This window comes from Taudactylus pleione, unplaced genomic scaffold, assembly GCF_031769625.1.
Source record: "Taudactylus pleione unplaced genomic scaffold, aTauple2 ptg001274l, whole genome shotgun sequence".
In the NCBI taxonomy this organism is placed as follows: Eukaryota; Metazoa; Chordata; class Amphibia; order Anura; family Myobatrachidae; genus Taudactylus; species Taudactylus pleione.
Window position 1 is genome coordinate 1 of NW_028285674.1, and position 16,773 is coordinate 16,773.

At 42.5% G+C, this 16,773-nt stretch overlaps 1 protein-coding gene across 1 annotated transcript in view; it reads left to right on the forward strand.

The window, feature by feature from the left end:
- Positions 1 to 4,017: 4,017 nt before the first annotated feature.
- LOC148443414 (arginase, non-hepatic 1-like) overlaps positions 4,018 to 16,773 on the forward strand; it is a gene marked incomplete at its 5' end in the record, with an annotated part of 92,691 nt that continues 79,935 nt past the window's right edge. The window contains 2 exons of the mRNA XM_088462850.1: positions 4,018 to 4,137; positions 6,866 to 6,938. Coding sequence (XP_088318976.1) covers positions 4,018 to 4,137; positions 6,866 to 6,938 — 193 coding nt within the window. The remainder of the gene's footprint in view (positions 4,138 to 6,865; positions 6,939 to 16,773) is intronic.

Below are 16,773 nucleotides of genomic sequence, written 5' to 3' on the forward strand. Positions count from 1 at the left end.
CCTTTATTGGAATTATGGTATTGGAGGACCCCCAGGACAGCTGCTGGTCACGATCCAATTACAGAGAGATGGACGCCCTATTTTTCTCTTTTCAATAAATACAACAATGATATTAAAATATTAACAGTGTTAAATCACCTTGCAGTCTGTGAGAACATTTGATTGTGCACAATACAAAAATGGATAGCTATGAGTGCCAACAACAATGGAAAAAAAAATATGACTGAAATGCAGACGAAACAAAATATATACATCCAACCCGTGCATATGTAATTTTCAATTGCATTAATGATAAACTGCACATTTTTATAAAATGAGCAGTAGTTATAAAATAAAAGCAATGAGCAATGGTGACTGTATGGAGGATTGTTGAAATCCTTGATGTCATTTGTGATTTAATACTGGTTGTTGACAAGATGTTACTCTCATCAACCATGTAACCACCTGGTATAGCACTCAGTACTTTGTTGACTGATGTGGGGAGTTATGCCTAGCCTCACATGACACAGCATAATGGCATAGTTTTATAAGCTTGCAGTGCTTGCTGGAAGTAAATATTAACCTTGAATAATTCCCATGTGTGGTAAATGTTCTAGTAAGTGTCTTTCCTGAAATTAAGGATAGTGTTATTTTGGTTCTACATAAGGCAAATTTAATTAACCATATAGAGTTGCAGGCAGAGAAATTTGGGGATTTCTAGCACTGAAGTGTATACAGACAAACAAACTAAGGTGTCTCTTTCTGAAAGGCATAGGGACAGGACCGGTGCAAGGTTCATAGGCGCCCTAGGCAAACTTTTAGCCTATCACCCCATCCCATCACCTGTGTCCCGGCTCCTCTGTGCCACCTCTCCCCCCCCTTCCCTTTACCTATATTCCAGCTCCACTGTGCAGCTTCCCCCCGTTCCCTTACCAGAATCTTCTGTGCTGCACTTGGACTTGTTACATATTATATATATATATATATATATATATATATATATATAATATGTAAGTAAATCTTAAAAATGAATACATCCCACAGCGTTAACAAGCTCCAACAGAACATTCTACAGCCAACCAATCCACCCACACACAGATAAGTTAACACCACCAACAAATAACTTCAATATACCTAAATACAACATATACCCCAAAATGGTACTACGCCCCTACCCCACATATTACTACAGTATCCACCTCCCCAGATTATATCCAGATACTATTATTGTGCACTACTACCCCCTGATAAAACTAAAAACAAAAGCACCCACAGCTACTTACCTCTGCTTGAAGGAGGTTCTGTAGTCTCCAGGCACACATATGGTGCGTACACACTAGACGATATGCTCCCTGAACGATATCGTCTAGTGTGTCCCCGGCAGGGTGTGCTCAATGTCGTTCATGACATTGAGTACACCCGCTGAACGATATCATTAACGATATCGTTCAGCGCTGGGCTCTCTCCCCCATTCCATAGCATGCAGCAACCTGACGACATCGTCAGGTTAGCTTGCATGTTAACCCGATGAACGATGATGATGAACAACCCGCGGGAACGCACATCGTCATTATTGTTCATCGTTTTTGTGTTAAAAATGGACGATAAAGTGGGCGACTGAACAATAACAATATCGTTATTGTTCAGTCATCCACTTTAATCGCCCAGTGTTTACGCACCAATACACTGACAGTCACAGGACCGGAAGTGAATAAAGGGGCGGGGCCTCAGTAAGAAGGGGCGGAGTCTCTGTAGGGGCAGAAGATGGGACTCCTACACATCACACATTGGTGGCTGGTCCCAGGGGAGGGAGCAGCCACCATACATAGAGGGAAGGGGGCGGGCGTCGGGCACTGCTGCTGCTGCTGGCTGCGCTGCACCTGACATGTCAGACTAGTGACATGTCTGCAGTCACGGCCAGACAGCAGATGGTAAGCGCAGGAGCAGCGGCCGCTGCCAGCATGAAGTAAAATAAGGATGTCTCTATCAGAGACGTTCTTACTACTGTACTGACAGCCTCAGTGCCGCCCCCTCAGGTGCCGGCGCCCTAGGCAGCTGCCTAATGGTAGCACCGGCCCTGCATAGGGGCCTATATATTAATAATTGTGGCACTGCCGCAATTATTAAGGATCCATATTGCAGGGTATATTTTCATCTTTAATGAAAGTATCACGCTATGTACAAAGGGGAACTAGCAGGAACATTGGTTGCGGTAACCGCTGTCCAGGTCTGCCATTAGAAACCATGGGGCCCCCCTGGGGAATGGCGCAGAGGTGGGCGGAGCTGTGTATAATGTGGGTGGAGTTACACTGGGGGGGTGGAACGTTAATTGGTGTGTAGACCACTTTAAAAATTCTCAAAGTTTGGGGTCAGGAAGGAAGGATGGACATAGGCGGCACAGGGCTGGGAAGCCTGGACTGGGATGGCACAGTGAAGGCTGGACTGGGGGTGCACTGGGCAGGAAAGGCTGGACCTTAATTGGGGGCACAGGGCGGTGAAAGCTGGCTGGACTAGGGGGGGGGGACAGTGCAGGGCTAGGTGTACTAGGGGGGAGGTACAGGGCAGGGAAGGCTGGACTGGGCGGGGGGGGGAAAGGGCAGGGAAGACTGGTTGGATTAGTTGGGGTCACAGGGAAGAATGGCTGGTTTAGGGTGAGAACAGGACAGGGAAGGCTGGCTTGATTAGGGAGAGCACAGGGCAGAAAAGGCTGGCTGGACTGGGGGGGTGCACGGGGCAGAGAAGGCTCACTGGACTACGGGAGCACTGGGCAGGGAAGGCTGGCTGGACTGGGGTGGGGCAGAGAAGGCTCACTGGACTACGGGAGCACAGGGCAGGGAAGGGTGGCTGGAGTAGTGGGTTTATGGCAGGGAAGGCTAGCTGCACTAGGTGGAGGGGCATAGGACAGGGACACAGTCCTACCTTGTTTCTTCAGTGGGCCTGGGAGACAGCGGTGCGGCAGCTACTCAGGAGTGGCTGCGATGGCCACTCCTGATTAGCTGCCAGTCCGCGAGCTGTAATGGCTTGCTGCTGGCATCATATTTGAAACACTGTCAGCGGCGCTGTTTCTCCCTGGCTGCTGAAGCCCGATTCATATCTTCTGCTCCCCTGTCACGCAGGCCACCACTCTCTCCGGGCAAGGAACTCCGGGCTTGGCAGTCCCCCCCCCCCTGATGGTGGCCCTGCTGTTGTCCCTGTGAGTTATAGCCCCGGTATTTTGTAGAAGTCTTTCACACTTTCTCTTGTGGAAGCTGTCACTGCACATGCTCACAGCATCAGCTTCTGTCGCTGGCCAGAGGCTGCGGGAGAGTGATTGAAAGCTTAGCTTTTTGGAGTTTAGTACATAGGGGTCAGATCGTAGTTCTCATTGATAATAATGGGGACTGATAATAATGGGGATTTCTGTAAAATCTCCTGCACTGTGCTATTAGTACATAGGAATAATTCATACAATTATGCAGAAACTGCAACACATTGACCCCATAAAGAGCTATATCCTGCAAACATTCAATGTTTTCTCAAGATTTAAGACTTTTGCCTATTTATCAAAACCCTCAGCCAGGTAAAGGTTAGCTCTGGCAACCGCAAATGCTGGCCTTTTTTGGGGACATTCTATGATGCTTCCTTATGCAAAGCATGAGTTCATTGGGAGGCTGACTAGCTAAAGCAATTATACTTCAAGCCTAGAAATGTGGGGCTTTTAAAGTACATATAAGCCAGCTTTTGGACATATTGTTTCTAAAGCCTTAGTACAAACACACTAAATAATAGACACACTATGCCTATTTTAATCTGTCTATCAGGTTATCTGACTCATCTAAGCTGATGTGCCTAAATAGGAGCATGACACAGAGATCTCTTACTTTCTCTTGCATCACTGTGGTGTGAGAGTGGAGAGGAGGAGACTGCCTTATGCAGCACATACTGTACAAGTTGTGCTGTGTACTATTTTCTCACCAACACATTTTCTGTACAGGTTGCAAAGTGTTTTTTTTTACCTCTTATAACTGTCTCAAAATAGAACACATTCTTCTTCATCAGTTCATCATCACAAAGGATTTTTCAAGGATTGAAGCTGGAGCAGTATCAGACGGGTTGTGTATGCGATGCCGGCGCTCGGGATCCCAGCGGTCAGAATCCCAACGCCAGCATCTCGACCAGGTTAGAACACCGATGCCCCCTGGTATGCCGTCGCCAGTATTCTGACAAGTGTCGGGATTCCGGCGTCTGCATTCTGACCGCCGGAATCCCCGCGGTCCGTATTCTGACCGCATCCCGCATTAGATATGTATAACAATTACCTGTCTTTAAACAATGCCTCAAAATTCAGTAACCGGTCTGAATAAAGCTTTGGAAGCTTAGATTGTAAACAGTTGCAGAATCACTTTGAAATAACAAGATTTGTCCTCCCTAAGGCTAGCTTACTGTATTAATCCTCATGAAAGTGTTTAATTTGCTCCTTAGCTCTGAGGTTGCAGAGGTTCTGTCCTATACCATCGATATGTTGTTTTTTGCACTCTCTATTTGCACTTCTACAGAAAAATGAATTGCTTAATGCAATGTAATATCAGTTTTCATACATACAAAATTACTTAAACTAGACACTGTACCAGTGTGGTCAATGAAGAATCAATGTAAGGTACATAGAACAATATATAAAATATCTAAATGGAACAGGGTGAAAGCAAGGTAGTTTTATAGATTTTTTTCAATGCCTGGTAGGCAGTATGGCACTGGGGCATGAAGGGCCCACCGAGAGAAATGCAGTGGTAGGTATATAAACGCAGTGGTAGGTAAATATATATATATAAATATAAATAAATATAGATATTAATTGCGCTCTGTGACCCCATTAGTACTGTGTGTGATGAGTGGGAATCAGGAGAAAGGATAATCAACATAGATGTAGTACCAGATGAAAGAATTTACTTGTGACTTTTACAGAGAAACATACACATTAAAATGTATATATAAATAATTCTTCAGATGTCTCAAACACAAAAAAATAAATGCAGTAATTGTATAGCAAGAAAATGCATCAATTGCAGTAATCAGGATGAGGACGAAATCCCCACCCAAATTATAAGAAGGAAGCACACATAAAAAGTCCTTTGTATCGGGGTGTATATAGTCTATACAGTGTGTGTATATGAGCACATTATAGAGCATTATGTTATCTTGTTGATTAGTTGTGAAAAATTATTTGGTACTTGGGGCAAAGTTCCAGGTATTTGGAGTGTGGTATAGTTGGGAATTAAATGGTTACATTGACTGCGGCATCCCGCTAGTCAGTGTCTGGCTGCTGCAGGACGATAACTGTGGATATAGTTGCCTGGGAGATCTTCCGGGGCCAAGGAGTACGGGGGACAGCGGATTCAGGGACAGGAGTCTCTCCCGGTGTGCATATCTGTGCTCACCTGAGTGAGCAGAAAAGCACCGTCACCACACATGAGGGCGGATTGCAATGGGGCTGGTGGAGCTGCATCTCCAGGCCCCTAACCAAAATAGGCCCACAGTATCTGCTGTACACAGGAAAAAAATTCCTGCTACAGACTGCTGGTCCCTGCTGCCTGCCAGCGCCGCGACTGCCCGATGCAGCTAAAATACGAGAAATAGCAACAATGTGACATCACAGCTCGTGACGCCGCACATGGCTCCATCACCGTGCCGAAATGCAGCCGTGGAGGATGAGCTCAGCTCTGTGAAGGCGGCCAGGCCGGGTGAATGATGAAGACTCAGTAGGAAGCCAGTAGGTGTCTGAGCTATCTTCAGAGTAAAGAAGAACAAAGAGTCATGAAAGTAATGATATGGCCTCCACAGAGCCCTGATCTCAACATCATCGAGTCTGTCTGAGAAGGATTGGAGCAAGCCTACATCCTCAGAGGATCTGTGGTTACTTCTCCAAGATGTTTGGAACAACCTCCCTGCCGAGTTCCTTCAAAAACTGTGTGCAAGTGTACCTAGGAGAACTGATGCGATTTGATTTAGATTTCTCTTCTGTTCATTCACTTTGCATTTTGTTAATGCAATACTGTGCAAAAGTTTTAGGCAGGTGTGGAAAAAAATGCTGCAAATTAAGAATGCTTATTTTACCCGCTGTATATATAGTATATATATAATATATATATATATTATATATATATTTTTTTTTTATATATATATATATTCATTCAGTGGTCAATAATACAACAGGTAGTGCTGCATGCTTCTAAGTGGGGAGAGAGATTGAGGTGGTTGACTGAAGCTATGTCCTCCATGGTGCTAGTCACACCCAATGTGCAGACCATACCCTAGCTTCAGTAGTCACACCGCCAATGTGCTGGTCCCACCCCTTGCGGCAGTATACAATAGGCCCTACAAGAATTTCAGCTCGGACGTACTGTATACCCCTTGCGGCAGTATACAATAGGCCCGAATGGGCCTTAATCTGGCACTGATGCTATTACTTCTTTGTACACAAGAGGCGGATAAGAGACACCCCCCATAGGCAACTCTATACAAATACAGGTGGCTGCGGCATTTGCATATATACACACAAGCGCTACATACAAAGTCGCAGCCACAATGGGATAAGCGTCCAACTCTGAATCAGGCCCAAGGTGCTGTATGCACACTTTCAGTGTGAAGGATAGTGAGTTTCCCATTGGAATTCACACTGAGGGGGGAAATGTACTAACCTCTGGAAAGTGATAAACTACCAGCCACTCAGCTCCTAACTGTCATTTTACAGGCTGTGTTTGAAAAATGACAGTTAGGAACTGATTGGTTGGCAGTTTATCACTTTCCAAAGCTTAGTACATCTGCCCCTAAATCTTGTTATTTATATATAATTGTTAATAATAAACATACACATGCTTGTCATTGACCTATAAATTGTATTTTATTACAGAAATGGCGTGGTGTAGAACATGGACCAGCTGCAATTAGAAAAGCTGGCCTCATTGAAAGATTGTCCAGTATAGGTAAGAAACTCATTTTCAATCATGGTTTAAGTAAATTTGGATGTAGTTTTATAAAGTCTTGCACATCACGCAATCAATCAATTTGAGTAGTTTTTCTAGTGCAGTTTAGTAAATAATAGCATAATTGCTATGGCAAGCACTTCCTCTATTAATTAAACCTGTTTTCTTTAATGTCCCCCAATGTATATACAAATTAAAGTGACAGGAAACCTAAACAAAATGTATTTGTGTTGTATACAAATCTGAATAGTACTACTTACTTAACCTTCTTTGATATTAAAATAGTTTTTAGAAGTTATGCAGTGCTAGCTGCCATATTTCTGTGATAGTTCGCCCTACATCCAATTTAGAAAAAAAAAATTGTACCAGTGATGCTTCTAAATGCATGTGTGCTGCCCTGGACCCTGCTGACTTAATAGGTGTGTTTGCAACATCTGAACGTTTACACATTGTTTTCTCATAAGAGTTCTGTGCTTATTTAACCATGCTGTACTGCATAATATAAAACGGAATTCAAAAGCAGTAGTCTTACATACAGCCTACCGGTAAACTTATACCTCTATTCCACTAGAATGCCAGGTCGAATTTGGGATTGTTTACGTGCCCATCCCAGATGTGACTCGGCTGAGACCCCTGTGAGACAGACGGCCCAACCCAGGACTAATGCTGGGCATACACTCTACAATTATCTGTCCCACTCAGTTATTATTAATTTTATAATATCAATTTAACATCTGTTGACACTAGCGCTGTTCATTCCCCCCTTTTTTTATATATCTATCTCTCCAATCTGTCTGGTGGGAAGGAAAATCTGGTCTGTTTTCTAGTGTTTGGGAGCAAATTTCTATTGTTATTTGCTCCCATACATTACCAGGTTTTAATTCCAACTATAGATATATAAAAAAAGGGGGGAATGAACAGCGCTAGTGTCAACAGATGTTAAATTGATATTATAAAATGAATAATAACTGAGTGGGATCCAATAATAGAGGCAATTAGTGCATTTTGTTTCTGAATGCAAATAAACAGCCAATAGATAGATAGTCAATACTTAAGCTGCATACACACACAACGATTTTGTTACCAACGATTTTATGAACGATTTTATGAACGATTATCTGTCAGATTTTTTAAAGTGTAATGAATGATTTTTTTGAACTACAAACGATTTTTACATATTCCCCTAATGAAAATCGTTGAGTTGACAAGTCTGACTGAACTACAAACTACAAACGTGAACGCGCATGAACGATTATCATTCATAGTTTGACTCAGAAAGTGAACAATTTTTTCAAACGATTATCGTTAAATGATATCGTTTAACGATAATCGTTCAAAAAATCGTTATGTGTGTATGCAATTTAAGACATATGTAAATACATAGAGGTTCTCCTGATCCAATGATCTAATACAGCTTGGTTCAAAAATAAGGGTATTCAATAATAAAATAAAGACATAGATTATACACAAAAAACATATAAAAATTAGTAAAAATAAAAATAATAATAATCAATCCTCACATGGAAAAATGTAGCTCAGTCTGGTGAGTTTATTGTCCATGAGAAAGATATGATATATAGAACATGATATAGTCACCAAAGCAAATAGCAGCAGATGTGTGAAGGTGGAGTGATATTCCAGGGCAAGCAGATGTGTGAAGATGGAGTGATATTCCAGGGCAAGCAGATGTGTGAAGATGGAGTGATATTCCAGGGCAAGCAGATGTGTGAAGGCGGAGTGATATTCCAGGGCAAACAGATTTGTGAAGGCGGAGTGATATTCCAGGGCAAACAGATTTGTGAAGATGGAGTGATATTCCAGGGCAAGCAGATGTGTGAAGATGGAGTGATATTCCAGGGCAAGCAGATGTGTGAAGATGGAGTGATATTCCAGGGCAAGCAGATGTGTGAAGGTGGAGTGATATTCCAGGGCAAGCAGATGTGTGAAGGCGGAGTGATATTCCAGGGCAAACAGATTTGTGAAGGCGGAGTGATATTCCAGGGCAAGCAGAGGTGTGAAGGCGGAGTGATATTCCAGTGCAAGCAGATGTGTGAAGGTGGATTGATATTCCAGGGCAAGCAGATGTGTGAAGGTGGAGTGATATTCCAGGGCAAGCAGATGTGTGAAGGTGGAGTGATATTCCAGGGCAAGCAGATGTGTGAAGGCGGAGTGATATTCCATAATTCCAACTAGCCAGATTGGATAGATATCTAACAGATAACTGTATAGTGTATGCCCAGCATAAGTGATACTGGCCAAATAGAACATAACGTTTATGTAGCATAATATGTACAGTCATTTCCATAAGAAGAGAGACAGAAAAGACAAAACAGAGAAGAAAAGAAAAGTTTTTATAGCACTTAAGATGTATGCCCCAATTGATAAGCAAATAAGAAATAAAAAAGGCTAATAGAATATCCCATAACTGCTTAACTAAACAGCCTGGGCGGTAGACTATAGGACACAACTGTTTGAAAAATATAGAGGTTAAACATAGATAATGATTATCAAAGTACAAAACAATAAACATTTATCATTTCCCCTTTTAAAAAGTGTCATTTAGTATAATCACTGCTTACAATTAAAGTTGTTAAATAACATTATAGTGAGGAAAAAAAAAGAGAGTGAAGATAAGGATAAAGATAATAAAAATAAATTATTCTATTCACTTTCAAAAAAGGCAGCTAATGTAGTCACTTCTAACAAGTAAAGCTGTAAAATAACAATGTAGTGAGTAATAGGTATCAATGTATAGGAAACCAAGAATCTTGACGTCAGATAAAGGGTCTGATTCTGAGTTGGACACAGCTCGTATAGCAAGCTTTGGCACACTGCGCATTTACAGAAGCACATTTACGCAGCTGATTCTGCATAGGACAGATCTTTGCATGAAAAAGACATCTCTGTATGGCAACACTGGGTCACTTGAGATCTGTCTCGTGTCAGTGTCGTGGGTGTGTATCTACACTTGCATAGGAAAATGCAGGGGGGTTTCGGGTTGCCTGGAAACCCCACTCCCCAGCCCACACCATGAGCACAATAGAAATAGTAATATAATAGAATATTACTAATGCTGCATGTTCTTCTAAAGCTGCATACACACAGTACGATCTGCACAACCAACGATATCGCTGAACGATTTCCCTTAAACTTTCTGTAGTGCAGGACAAACGATATTGGGTGTACACACTGATAGGTATCTATAATAGATATCTTTCAGTGAAGTCATCTTGCCACATTGCTGAACATGCAAATCGTGATGAAATCGTCCAAGTTGGCCTGCATGTACGGACGACCATAGATATCGTTATCGTCCATGTGGGAGCGCGCATCGTTGGTCATTCGTTGGTCGTTCACTGCATAAAAATGAACGATATGAATGATTTATCGTTGAACGATATCGTTATCGTTCATAGTTATCGTACCGTGTGAATGCACCTTAAGTATCACAAATGAAATATTTAGCACCACCTGTGGATTGTTTAACATAATACATACATACATAATAAATACACTTGTGCATCAACTAGTATATCTAAAAAACATGCACTGATAGGTGCATTGCTATAGACCATCAATACAATTAATTATTAATACCATATAATAATACACTATCCAGTACATAACGAGATTATTATATACATATATGTCCAGGGTAGTGCTAGGTTCTTCTGCTGCTCTCCCATACTCCCAGACTTGCTCCCATACTCCCATGGCCGGGGTTGGACTGCGGTTGTAGAGCAGCCCTGACAGTCTCCTCTGTGTGGGGCGTGGTTAAGTTTCAAGGGCCACACAGTCACAGGGGCCTGGCTCGGTGGCACGCCCCCATCTCTTCCCAGCTGAGCAGAGCACACCGGCCCATCACTGCTGCCACCCCTTCCCTCTCCCTGAGCTCATACCATGAACTCCGGTCCGGCGGGAGGGGGGGGGTGGAAGACAGGGACATTTCCAGTCGGGCAGGTAATTTCCACCCTGTACAGTGGCAGCCACTCTCCTTGAGCTGGGCCTGAGGCCACCGGCCCTACTGGCATTTGCCAGAAGTGCCAGATGGCCAGACTGGCCCTGCCCATGGCCCTACTGCATTTAATGACTTAGGGCCTGATTCAGACCCACTCGCGAGTGGCTGTCCGCTCGCAAGTGGGTCGATGGTGTGCACTGCGCATGCGCACGATGGAGGGAGCTCCGTCGTGCGCATGCGCGAGACGCGACGAGCGAAGGACTTTCCTTCGCTCGTTGTGTCTGATCAAAGGGGGTGTGCTGTCGATGTTGATTGACAGCACGCCCCCTTTGGTGGGCGTGCCTCCCAGACGGGGGCGTTCCCAAAGGAACGCCTACCGTCAGAAGCCGGCCCCACTGACATCACTAGTGTCAGTGGGAGTGATTTTGGCTCTGATAGAGCCAAAATCACTCCGGGCCTTGCGGTTGAGAAACTCAACCGCAGGGTTTGGCTCGCAGTGGCGATGGTCGCGATGGTCAAGACCATCGCGACCATCAACCTGCATGCTCGTATAGGCTGTGGGTTTGTGACCCACAGCTATACGAGCGTCCAGGAGGACGCTCCATAATTATGGAGGTGGGCCCTGATTCAGAGCGAGCGCTCTGGTCAGAGCGTCCGGCTCTGAATCAGGGCCTTAGTCACGAGTGATCACTGATCCTGCATATGCTGGAATTATGGGATACAGTACACTTTGTATAATGCATATTAAAGCTGGAAAAATGCTAATTATGCCCTCTTAATGGACTGGCCACACTTGTAAAATCAAGCATTTGGAAATCCCCCTCTAGAAATCCTGCGTTTGCCACTGACTTCTGTGCTATTATGAGTCATGTGCACAGCACAAGAAAGCCTATTTTAGATTGATCTTTTGCACTCATCATAGGTAATGATACCTATGATGATGTTTGCCGCAGTGGAGATACAGGCCCTCATTCAGAGCCGGACGCAATTAGCGCTCGCTCGTCCTGAAAATAGGGGTGGCTATTCAAATGAACCGTTCGCTGTTTGCGGTCTGTTCACGCCTCTAGGTCTGAACGAGCGAACAAAACTTGCGGTCGTTTTTTGGCAAACTACGCCCCCTGGCTGCTCACATCCTACGTCATGTCCGCTATTTATTAGATTAATCGAGTACATCGAACAGGCTATGAACTGCTCGCTATTCTTGTGGTCGGTTTTTGCTACCACAATTTTGCGAGCAGTTCTGGCTATAAAATAACCCAGTGACGTGGTTAATGACGCTGCTTTTTTAATTATGCACACCCATAAAGCGCCCGTTTTCACCTTTAAGCACGCCTGCGTTCTGATTTCCACTCCCCGTTTTCAAGCACCTTCCCCTGATACCACCCACATACGCCTCATTCTGTCACTCAAATTAGCAGGCATTCGCTATTTTGCGAGCACATGAATTTCGACCGCACTGACTGGTTCGCACATGCGTATAACGATCCGTACGCATGCGCAGTTGGCCAAACATCGCTCGGAGCGAACGAGCTGCCGCTTACGAGTGGCTCTGAATCAGGCCCACAGCTTCCCACCTTAAGATGTGCATATTCTCACTTTAGCTGCACAGATACGGCATTGGCATATGGAGCTAAATCTGGCTTAGATTATTCCCACAAATGGATCTTCATTAGATTTCTGTACAGACTAAACCCTGGAGCCTCCTGTGTTAGAAGCTTCAATCTGATCATTCAAGTGAACTCAGAATCAGGCTCAAAGATAGAAATTGGTCAATTTAGCCTGTTTATAATCTCTGGGTATCACCTCAGAAATGCACTATTACACTACTATAATGGTTATCAAAAAGACTAAAAGAGTTATATTTACCGAAGTGCCTTGTAGAGAATTGTATTATAATGTATATATTATATATACACTACAAATTTGTGTGTATATATATATATATATATATATATATATATATATGTATTATATAAAACAGCCAGCAAAACTATATAACAAATCCAAACTGACAAAAATGGGTGCATGAAATAATTTTAAATTGCATCCCTCAATTCATAGTCAAATAATAATTGCACACAGTAATTAAACTGAATGCTGCATGCTGCTCTATAGTCCTAGACACTTCAGCAGTAGTAAAGGAATGATCTTTAGTTGCAGAGGATATATGTATCTGGTTTCCTTTGCAACTTTGCTACTAAAAGAACCGGTACAAACAGGGTCTAGCACCTGGCACATCAACTACTATTTGGTTGCATTGAATAGTTGCAAAAGAAAAAATTATACATATATATCCCAGTTGGACCGGCACTCTCCTCGATAAGTCCTAACGGCTTCGGTGCCCTCTGGATCCAATCACATAAATAACCAGCACGAACAAGCAGCAGCACTCGGAGATTTTCACAGTTTCAAAAAGTGTATTCACACCTAATACATGTAAAGTGCCAAAGTTTTGGGACACACTTGCCCCTTTGTCAAACTGGGACCGGTTTGTGAGACGCCGCGCACACAAGGCAACATGGAGACGGACTTGATGTTTACAACAGGTGAGTGTTGTTCACTGATTGCAGTTACTGGGCGGGCTTTTTGCCCTTTATATATCTGTGCTTTGGGTCTACACCTTTAGTTGGTGTTGTGCCCTGTGACGAAGGTGCCGCCGAGCAACGAAACGGCCATCGGGCTGTCCCTGCTTGATAGTACCAGCATGGCTCCATTTGGTTCTTGTGAAGTCTGTAATGTATAATTGTTTTGCACCATGCACTTTTACTATTACTCTCATCCAAAAATGCAAAATATAAACCACTTTGCATTTAAACATAGGTGTGCTGGTTTTCCTTTTTTGGAGATGCTGATATATATATACACACACACACACACACACACACACACACACAGACACACATACAGTATGTATAGCAGCGAGATCAGGTTAAGGATGTGGTCTCCTGGGGTAAATGGTTGAAGTTGTAATGCAGCAACCAAGTAGTGGTACACAAGTCCAGGATCTTGGTACAAGTATTTGCAGCTAATTTTATTGGAATCTCAAAAGTAAACAAAACATAAAAGTAAATCCTGGCTTGTCCAGCTCTAACAAAACAAAATGATTCTCTCTCTCAGTGCGGAAGGACCTATCATCGCTCTTACAAAACAGAAGTCGTAAGCACAGCACTTACATTCAGTAATCACAATGTTTCTCAACAGACCGCTGACCTGTTCCCCGGGCAGTGAGACACTGGTTACACCCTTTATCAGCCTGCCACAGGTGGCCTGGTAATCAAGGCTGCAAATCAGCTTCTGTCTACCAGACAGAAGAAAACTGGGGCATATATATCTCCCCTTGACAATTGGGCATTACAATTGTACACGCTTTGTTGTGGTGGATGGGCTTATTCCAAGTCCTCTCTCACAACCAGCATCATAGCAGTTGTTACTGTATTTCCTGCATTTGAGGCACATGCTCAATAACCATCTTAAAAGTACCGGTTGCCCCTGCCATGTCTCTTTTGCAATATCCAGCAATCCCCTTGCATGTCTCCCATATAGCAAATCAAAAGGCGAGAACCCTGTGAAAGTTTGTGGAATCTCTCTTGTGGCAAGCAATAAATAGGGTAACAAATAATCCCAATTTTCCCATCTTTATTCAACACTTTCTTTAACTTATTCTTGAAAGTTTTGTTAAACCTCTCCACTAACCCATCAAAGGGTGATACATGGAAGGCCTTAGCTTAAACAGGTGGAACAATTCTTTCATGATTCTTGACATACATGGGGTGCTACTCCATAGGTATTACCACTCTGCTAAAGACATGTACAAGTTCCCTAGCAATTGCCTCTGTTGACATATTGCACAATGGTATCGAATCCGGGTATCTGGTAGTGTAATCCATTAACACCAAGATATACTGATGACCCTGGGCAGACTTTATTAGAGGTTCAACCAAATACATAAATCTTGTTTAGCTGCGCTAGGTGATACAAAATAATCACATTTAATAAAAGATAATAAATAATAAAGCAATGATTGCTTTCTATTTTGGACACAGGAGGCTTGTCTATAATTCAAAAAATTAGTTTAATCGCATAAACATCTAAATAACATATTTGTTACTTAATTTAATCCATCTGATACATTTATTTGTAGCAATCATATACTCACTCAGCTGTGAACACTGACTATTCTCACACAGAAGTAGTGACTGAACAGCATTGAATGTAAAGCCTATCTAGTAATTGATTTCTACCCCATATGATTATTAATGGGTTAATTATTGGTTCTTAAAATATGCTGCTATATTGATTGTGTTTTTATCTACATATTATTAATTTCTATATTGTTTATATGTTTATGCGATTAAACTAATTTTTTGAATTATAGACAAGCCTCCTGTGTCCAAAATAGAAAGCAATCATTGATTTATTATTTATTATCTTTTATTAAATGATTATTATGTATCACCTAGAGCAGCTAATCAAGATTTTTGTAGCCTTTTACCTGCAGCTGGTGTTATTTAATTACATTATCACACAATTAGCGCCAAGAAGTGTAGTGATTTCACTACAGCATTTAAATTTTAACCAAATACATAGCTATTCTCTCAAACGGGACCTCAATTACGGTTAATGAGACAAGCAGACTTCTATAATATGGCCTGGGAGCATGGTACTGACACTCAGGGCAGGTTGCACAGTAGACTGATACATCTTTATGGACTCCTACCGGTAAATGTCATGCAGTTATATGACCATGAGCCAGGTCTAACATAGTTATTCTATATGCCTAAGCAACTGCCAATATTTTCTCCTTTTTGGACATGTGATACAACAAATCTTGACTTCCATGTGATGGTATGACAACCTACTATCAGACTCTAATGTGTTTCCGTCAGCTGCTTTTACATTCTCTCTAGCCTTTACCAGAGTAGGCCTTTAACTGTTCTAAGGCACAAATATCTTTTCTCACTTCAAGATCAAGCACATAGTCAACTAGTTCAGTATGAGGCACATCATTCTACTCTCCACTGCTGCTCTCATCATTTTAAGACTTCCCAATCATGCTTGGAAAAGAGAACACTTCAGACTTTGAGAACATTCCCATTGTCACTGTATTGGTAACATCTGTTGATATTAAAATTTAAACTCTATATACCCCTGCCTGTACCTTCTAAAATCCTACCTATAAACCTAAGGATGATGCTTAATTTGCGTACGCAGTCATACAGTAAATAGAGACTCCAGACTTAGAACATGTGGTTCCAAAGCACAAAGTATTATTCAAGTAAAAAGTACGTCAGTTACACGCTATTGATCCAGACACAATTAGACGCAAAAGAATTATACAGACCCCCAAGTACAGTATACATACGCCGCGCTTCCGGACCCGGTGACAGGCATCAGCAAGAGACCCCGTCGTCATTCAGCATTCAGCAAGAAGACTAAAGACCCAGTGTTTGAGCACACATGTTTATACCCCCCCAGAATAGACAGGACAATAGAGAAGTTTCTTGCTTATGCCATTGGTTCCCAGGGGAGAAGCATATGCTACAGTGCATTTAAAAGGCTGGTTCAAATAGACTCGCCCAGCCTCTAACAACTGAGGGTCTTTTCCCTCCCACCTCCCCATGCTGCATCCTAACAGTTGTTCCTAAAATATACATTTTGTTGCTTGTAGTCTCTGTGGTCCATAAGTTGCGAATGCATGATGCGATCTCCACACCGATAATACCGGAATTCTGTTGAAGTATGCATCTGTACGAACCCAAACACTGCTGTCTTAACATGTATAGAACCTTAGTTATCAAATATCTTTATTTCACAGCATTTAAACTAAGTGAACCAACTTAAATCATATACTTTAGAGCTTATTAAACCTTATGTGTG